This window comes from Lepus europaeus, chromosome 11, assembly GCF_033115175.1.
Source record: "Lepus europaeus isolate LE1 chromosome 11, mLepTim1.pri, whole genome shotgun sequence".
NCBI classification, from domain to species: domain Eukaryota; kingdom Metazoa; phylum Chordata; class Mammalia; order Lagomorpha; family Leporidae; genus Lepus; species Lepus europaeus.
The window spans coordinates 105,774,549-105,782,590 of record NC_084837.1 but is presented as its reverse complement, the minus strand read 5'-3'; the positions used below and the strand labels follow the sequence as shown (position 1 = coordinate 105,782,590).

At 60.4% G+C, this 8,042-nt stretch overlaps 1 protein-coding gene across 1 annotated transcript in view; it reads right to left on the bottom strand.

Annotated features, from left to right (window-relative positions):
• Nucleotides 1–2,622: 2,622 nt before the first annotated feature.
• The window catches only part of SLC28A1 (solute carrier family 28 member 1), a 45,441-nt gene continuing 40,021 nt past the window's right edge, over nt 2,623–8,042 (bottom strand). The window contains exons 14-17 of the mRNA XM_062204839.1: nt 6,613–6,694; nt 3,422–3,520; nt 3,225–3,336; nt 2,623–3,013 (exon numbers count right to left, since the gene is read on the bottom strand). Coding sequence (XP_062060823.1) covers nt 2,947–3,013; nt 3,225–3,336; nt 3,422–3,520; nt 6,613–6,694 — 360 coding nt within the window. The 3' untranslated portion in view covers nt 2,623–2,946. The remainder of the gene's footprint in view (nt 3,014–3,224; nt 3,337–3,421; nt 3,521–6,612; nt 6,695–8,042) is intronic.

Sequence of the window (8,042 nt, the reverse complement as noted above, 5' to 3'; positions counted from 1 at the left end):
CCACTCTGGCCTTGTTTTCGCTTCATAAGACACGGACAGCCTCAAAGATGCCACTGGCCAAGCCGCCAAGGGGCACCCGAGAAGCTTGGCTGGGGTCGTCCCATCCTCTTAGGGTCTCCTTGCCAGCAGCCACCCCTGCTCTCACTCAGGGGGTCCCCTCCCAGCCCCCGTCCTCGGAGGCAGGTTCCAGCCTCAGGTTCATCCGAGCCTGGCACACAGCGGGTGGGGCCGTGGACCGAATCCTGCAGTCATCCCCACCCCCCGCCCCCACAGTGTGTGGTGTTTGGAGATGGAGCCTTGGGAGATAATTAGGCTTAGATGAGATCACGAGGGTGGGGTCTTGTCTGTAACCAAATACCAGGAACTGGGTGGCTCTTAGACAACGGAAATTCATCTCTCACCTTCTGCAGGCTGCAGATCCAAGGTCAGGATGCGGGCAGGAGGGAAGGCTGGCTTGCACACTGGCAGCTTCGCGTGGTGGAAGGGGCGAGGGGGCACTCATCCCACGCACGAGGGCTCCACTCCTGTGACCCACTCACCTTCCTGAGGCCACACCCGCTAACGGCCAGCACTGGCTGGGGGCGGGGCAGTGAGTAGAGTGTGGGGAGACACCATTCCCTGCAGGTAGGCATACACCAGACCCCTTCACACCTGCCGCGAGGCCAGCGACATTAAATCAACGGCAGCATATGGACCAGAGGGGTAGCAAATTTTCTCCTCCTGCAAAGGCACAACTAATCCCTAGGCAGGCTCACGCGGGCCTGAGCGCAGGTGGATTCAGAAGCCCCTTCTAGATGGATGCAGTGAGAGGAGTACTGTGATTGATTCGTGATGCCTGCCAGGGCGGTGGGAGGGGTGGGTGGGTGGGGTGTCTGCACCAACCCACCTGTCGCCTGGAGCGCAGTTCAGCCTGGGCACCTGCTATCTCCGAGCAGTGTCTGAGTCCCACCCTCCCGGTGTGTGGGTGGTGGAGAAGGTGAGATCTGCAACTGTAGGATTAGAGGCTGTGGTTCCATCCGTCTGTTCCCTAAAGGATGTGGCAAGGCACACGCCTGGCTCTTAAGTGTGGCCGTTCAGTACCACAAACATCCAGTCAGCGCCTCTCAGGGCCAGCCTGAGAATTCTGTTCAAGGGGGTTACGGTCTTTTTTTTTTTTTTTTTAAGAATAACTTTAGGGGCCAGCGCTATGGCACAGTAGGTTAATCCTCTGCCTGTGGCGCCGGCATCCCCTATGGGCACTGGTTTTAGTCCTGGCTGCTCCTCTTCGATCCAGCTCTCTGCTGTGGCCTGGGAAAGCAGTAGAAGATGGCCCAAGTCCTTGGGCCCCTGCACCTGCATGGGAGATGGGAAAGAAGCTCCTGGCCATTGCGTCCATTTGGGGAGTGAACCAGCGCATGGAAGACCTCTCTCTCTCTCACTCTCTGTAACTCTACCTCTCAAATAAATTAATAAAATCTTTTAAAAATTAACTTTATCGATCTATTTGAAAGGCTGAGACACACTCACATAGAGAGGTCTTCCACACACTGGTTCACTCCCCAAATGCCCTCCACAGCCAGGCAGAGTCAGGAGCCCAAAGCCCCATCTGGGTCTCACGCGTGGCAGGGACCCACATCCGTGAGCCGTCATCTGCTGCCTTCTTGGGGTGTGCATTAGCAGAAGCTGAATCAGAAGTAGAGTCGGGACTTGAACCAAGACGCTCTGTCATGGGGTGCAGGTGTCCCAAGCAGGGTCTTAGCTGCTGAGCCAAACACTGCCCCCCCCCCCCCCCCGGGGCTCCCAGGCCCTCAGGAAAGGCCACTGGCCATGGGATGGGTGGGAGGTCGAGGGGAGTCCTCAAGACTAACTGGTAATCAGGGAGGGTTTGGGGGCGGTCCTGGGCGGGGCTTGCGCAGTCCACCTGCTGATGGCCCACAGGAGCCGGAGCAGGGGGCAGGGGCACAGTGGGGGCTGCACAGAGCGAGGCAAGGGGCTAGTCACAGGGTCAGGCCAAGCCTCCACTGTGCAGAGCTAAGGACAGGGACCCACGTCAGCCTGTGGGAGGTCACCAGGAGCCAGGCCAGTGCCCACTGGAACTAAAGACTCTGGCCCAGCCAAAGAGGACCCGGCCCACTGAGTCCACACCACGTGACTGCTGCCCAGGGCTCACGCTCCGTGCCAGGCCAGGGCTGCCCGTAGCAGGAAGGAAGTAGGAGCAGGCAGGTGACGATGACCAAACCTGGCAGAGACCACACACCACTGCTTGTGGCTGGATGGCCTGGGTGCAAATCCTCCCTCTTCCTCTTCCTCTTCCCCTCTAGGGAGCTACCTAAGCCCTGCGGAGAAGGTGACAGCGGCAGCCTCCCAGGGTGCAGCCACTACAGCATCGCAACAGCGCCCCCGCGTGGGCTGTGCAGCACTTGCTGCTGCCCCGGACAGCATAGAGACAGGCAGCTGGGATGGTACCCAGTGGTTCCCAAATCGTGTTCCACGGAACCTGCCACGCAGAGATGCTTCCGTCAGAAGGATGCCTATGGTCAAGTCCATTTGGAAAGCACCGCTTAGCACAGCCACATCAAGCCTGGACAAGCCCATGTAAAAATGGAACCCCCCCCCCCAAAAAAAAAAAACCCTCCACCCTTACGGAACTTTAATTAGTCCAAACCAGCGCACCATGGCAGCATGGGACAGAGATGCACAGATACCACTCTGGGAAATATCGAGGGGGAGGGGGTTTCCTGGAGGGGAGGCAGAAGCTGAGACAGGGAGATGAGGGGACAAGGCTTGGGGTGTGTGGGGGAGGCAGGGGGCAGAGGGGACCCTGAGCTTTCCTGGTTCCCTGTTTGGGGCCATGGGAGCCGGGAGCGGGAGATGTCCTCCCACGGCCTGCTGCCCCTATCGCCCCTTCCCCACGGGCACAGGGGCCCGGGGAGGGGAGGCGCAGACACAGGAGTCCTTCCATCCCGGCTAGGGACAGACGGTGCGGTTGTAAAATCGGCAGCAGTTGTCCAGGGCCCCGGGGCTGAACTCCAGGCTGAGAAGGAAGCAGAGGGCAGGGGGTGAGCTCCAGGCCTGGCTCGGCTGTGCAGCCTTGGGGAAGTTGCGCCGGGTCTCTGGTCCGCCCTGGCTCCCAGATCTGGCTGTCTCTCCCCCCTCAGGGCAGCCATGCCATCTCTGCGCCCTGCCCCGGGTGCCGAGCCCTCTCCGGGGGCCCGGGGCCCCCGCAGCCGTCCCGGGGCGCTCACCTCTGGAAGGCGTCGCGGCAGCACTGGTACACCTCGAAGCTGCTGCTGCCCAGCGGCGTGCCCAGCAGCGACGTGCAGTTGACCTCGGCTTCCCGGGGCACGTAGAGGATCCCTGCGGGCGGGGCGAGAGCGGCGGTGGGCGGAGCCCGGCGCCCCGCCCCAGCCTCGGCTCGCCCCGCCCCCAGCCCGCCACTCACCTGCCACGCAGGCGTTCACCAGCGACACGCAGGCCCCGGTGAAGAGCGCGCGCAGCACGATGCGGGAGAAGTCGCTCTTCCGCTGCGGGACCATGGACGCTGCGGGAGGAAGGGAGTGAGGGGGCTGCGGCCGCTCTGCCCTGGCCGCACGCGCTCTGGGCTCTGGCAGTGTGCGCGCGCGCGTGACGGCCGTGGGCCCGCAAACCCGTGTCAGTGTGTGTGTGCGTAACAGCCGTGGGCCCGCACACCTGCTCTGTGTGTGTGTGAGCATGTGTGACGGCTGTGGGCCCGCAAACCCGTGTGTCCGTGTGTGTGTGCGCGTAACAGCCATGGGCCCGCACACCTGCTCTGTGTGTGTGTGAGCGTGCGTGACGGCCGTGGGCCCGCACACCTGCTCTGTGTGTGTGTGTGCATACGCGTGCGTGACGGCCGTGGGTGTGTGTGTGTGCAGGTGTGCCAGCTGTGGGCCCCGCACACCTGCTCTGTGTGTATGTGAGTGCATACGCGTGCGTGACGGCCGTGTGTGTGTGTGTGTGCGTGTGTGACGGCCGTGGGCCCACACACCTGCTCTGTGTGAGTGTGCATACGCGTGCGTGACGGCCATGGGTGTGTGTGGTGCGTGTGTGCTGGCCGTGGGCCCGCACACCTGCTCTGTGTGTGTGTGAGCGTGCGTGACGGCCGTGGGCCCGCACACCTGCTCTGTGTGTGTGTGTGCATACGCGTGCGTGACGGCCGTGGGTGTGTGTGTGTGCAGGTGTGCCAGCTGTGGGCCCCGCACACCTGCTCTGTGTGTATGTGAGTGCATACGCGTGCGTGACGGCCGTGTGTGTGTGTGTGTGCGTGTGTGACGGCCGTGGGCCCACACACCTGCTCTGTGTGAGTGTGCATACGCGTGCGTGACGGCCATGGGTGTGTGTGGTGCGTGTGTGCTGGCCGTGGGCCCGCACACCTGCTCTGTGTGTGTGTGTGCATACGCGTGCGTGACGGCCGTGGGTGTGTGTGTGTGCATGTGTGCCAGCTGTGGGCCCCGCACACCTGCTCTGTGTGTGTGTGAGACTGCATACGCGTGCGTGACGGCTGTGTGTGTGTGCGCGTGTGTGACGGCCGTGGGCCTGCACACCTGCTCTGTGTGTGTGCATACGCGTGCGTGACGGCCATGGGTATGTGTGGTGCGTGTGTGCTGGCCATGGGCCCCGCACACCTGCTCTGTGTGTGAGTGCATACGCGTGCGTGACGGCTGTGGGCCCGCAAACCTGTGTGTCCGTGTGTGTGTGTGCATAACAGCCATGGGCCCACACACCTGCTCTGTGTGTGTGTGAGCGTGTGTGACGGCCATGGGTGTGTGTGGTGCGTGTGTGCTGGCCGTGGGCCTACACACCTGCTCTGTGTGTGTGTGCGAGTGACGGCCGTGGGCCCGCACACCTGCTCTGTGTGTGTGTGTGCATACGCGTGCGTGACGGCCGTGGGTGTGTGTGTGTGCATGTGTGCCAGCTGTGGGTCCCGCACACCTGCTCTGTGTGTGTGTGAGTGCATACGCGTGCGTGACGGCCGTGTGTGTGTGTGTGTGCGCGTGTGTGACGGCCGTGGGCCCGCACACCTGCTCTGTGTGTGTGTGTGCATACGCGTGCGTGACGGCCATGGGTGTGTGTGTGCGTGTGTGCTGGCCGTGGGCCCTGCACACCTGCTCTGTGTGTGAGTGCATACGCGTGCGTGACGGCTGTGGGCCCGCAAACCTGTGTGTCCGTGTGTGTGTGTGCATAACAGCCATGGGCCCGCACACCTGCTCTGTGTGTGTGTGAGCGTGCGTGACGGCTGTGGGCCCGCACACCTGCTCTGTGTGTGTGTGTGAGTGTTCATACGCGTGCGTGACGGCTGTGGGCCCGCAAACCCGTGTGTCCGTGTGTGTGTGCGTAACAGCCATGGGCCCGCACACCTGCTCTGTGTGTGTGTGCGCGTGATGACCGTAGGTGTGTGTGTGTGCGCGTGACGACCGTGGGCCTGCACACCTGCTCTGTGTGTGTGTGCATACGCGTGCGTGACGGCCATGGGTGTGTGTGTGCGTGTGTGCCAGCCGTGGGCCCCGCACACCTGCTCTGTGTGTGTGAGTGTGTGTGTGTGTGCGTGACGGCCATGGGCCCGCACACCTGCTCTGTGTGTGTGTGTGCGTGTGTGCCAGCCGTGGGCCCCGCACACCTGCTCTGTGTGTGTGTGAGTGTGTGTGTGTGTGCGTGACGGCCATTGCCCGCACACCTGCTCTGTGTGTGTGTGAGTGTGCATACGCGTGCGTGACGACTGTGGGTGTGTGTGTGTGCGTGACGGCCATGGGCCCGCACACCTGCTCTGTGTGTGTGAGTGTGCATATGCGTGCGTGACGACTGTGGGTGTGTGTGTGTGCGTGACGGCCATGGGCCCGCACACCTGCTCTGTGTGTGTGAGTGTGCATACGCATGCATGACGGCCATGGGTGTGTGTTGTGCGTGTGTGCCAGCCGTGGGCCCCGCACACCTGCTCTGTGTGTGTGTGTGAGTGTGTGTGTGTGTGCGTGTGCATGAAGCTGGGAGCCAGGAATTTCAATCCAGGTTTCAAGAGGGAGTCAGGAGCCGGGGCTGGGAACTGAATCCAGGTTCTTTGATGTGGGACGCAGGCTCCTAACCAGAGGTTTAACCACGAGGCCAAATGCTTGCCCCCCCACCCCCCAGTTTATCTCTTAATTCTATTTTCCACAAACGTTTGGAAGTCCCCTCATCTAGGCTCAGCCACTTAGTATCTGAGTGATGTGGGCTGTCACTTAGCTTCAAGACTCAGTTTCTTTCCTTGTACAATGGGTTGATTATGGTCAGGAGGACCTGCAAGCAGTTGTTGTTTGTAAAAAGCTGAGATCTGTGCGGATTCTTCCCCTCTAGACCCCACCCCCACCCCCCTTTCCAGGCCTGCCCGGCCCTTACCTGGGAACAGGCAGGCCAAGGCTCAGAGGACCGGGCGTGGGAACAGGCAGGCCAAGGCTCAGAGGACCGGCAGGCACCGCACTCCCTCTCTCCCAGGCCCCTGAGCCAGGCTTGGTCTACAAGGCCAGGGTGTAACTTCCTGGGCCACCTCCAGCAGGGAGGACCCAGGCCCTGCCCTAGACAAGGGGGACAATGGGGGCCTAGGGGCCCCCAAGTCTCCAGACGGGAGGAGGCCCCGGCACTCACTCAGGCCTCCCAGCATGATCCCGATGGAGCTGAAGTTGGCGAATCCACAGAGAGCAAACGTGGTGAGGGTTTCCGCCCTGACCTGAGAAGACACAAGATGAGCGAGCAGGGCGCCCCCTGGTGGGGGAACCTCTCACCTGCCCTCCCTTGCTTTTCACCCATTTCCTTTTCGGCATTTGCTTAATCCTTGGGGGTGTGTGTGTGTGTGTGTGTTTAAGATTATTTATTTGAAAGGCAGAGGCAGAGAGAGAGGGAGAGAGGGAGAGGGAGAGGGAGAGGGAGAGGGGAGAGAGAGAGAGAGAGGTCTTCCACCCGCTGGTTCACGCCCCAAATGGCTGCAATGCCCAGGGTTGGGCCAATTCAAAGTCAGGAGCCAGGAGCTTCCTCCAGGTCCCCCACAGAGGGGTTGGCGGGGGCGGGGGTTGGGGTGGGGAGACCCTGAATAGACATAAGTAGAAAACAGAGAAGCGTTCATGCCTTTAGAACATGAAGAGTTCCTACAAATGTTATTTTAAAAAAATAATAAGGCAGCTGCTCCCCTGCTCGCTCACCCACAGTCATGCTCCGTGTAGCAGCAGCCCCGATGGTGTTACAATGCCTGTGGCACTGTGTCTACGATTACCATCTGCTCCAGCCGTACCTATCTCCTCTCAGTGCTCTAAACACACCCCGTGCTTTTCAACCTCAGGGCCTTTGCACATGCCTCTTCGTTTGTCCAGAATGGTCCCAGCTTCTCCCGGCTGGTCCCTATGCCTCCCTCTAAGTCTTTGCCTAAGAATCACAGCTCAGGGGGCCTTTTGTGATCAGACCAGCCACCAAAGACCTTCCTATCCCTACTGTTTCTTGTTGTTTCCTTCATAGTACTTACACAAATTGTGGGGTTTTTAAAAATTCCTTTGCTTTATTATGTTTTGCCTGTGTCTTTCAGTGGATATAAGCCTTCTGAGGTCAGTCTAATTCCCCAACGCCCCCTTTTGTTATTCAGGGTACCCAGCAGGGAACCTGGCACCTTAGTGGTCTCAACAAATAGTTGTTGAAGGAATGAAGCCCACTGAAAGAGATCAAGAAGGGCTGTGTGCCCTGTTAGACTGAGAGGGGTGAGACCACAGGAGAGGGTAAGGAAGGGGAGGGAGGGGGGACTTGTGCCGCAAACTCCATACCAACTTTCCTTTTTTCATTTGCAATCTAAAGAGATCATTGCAAAGGAAATATTTCCTGTGAAAACTTCCCAGCCGCCCGAGAAATGCACACGAAAGCAACACGCTCTCATTTGCTGGTGGAAGCTGCAACCCTCATTTGTCCACGGAGGCTGCTGGGTGCTGTGTGGTGTGTGGCGAAACAAACGCTCACCAGCACAGCTGGTGGCAGGGAAAGCCACCGTCAGCAACCACGGGGACCCAGGCCCTGTGACTCAGTCAGCTTGCCCATCT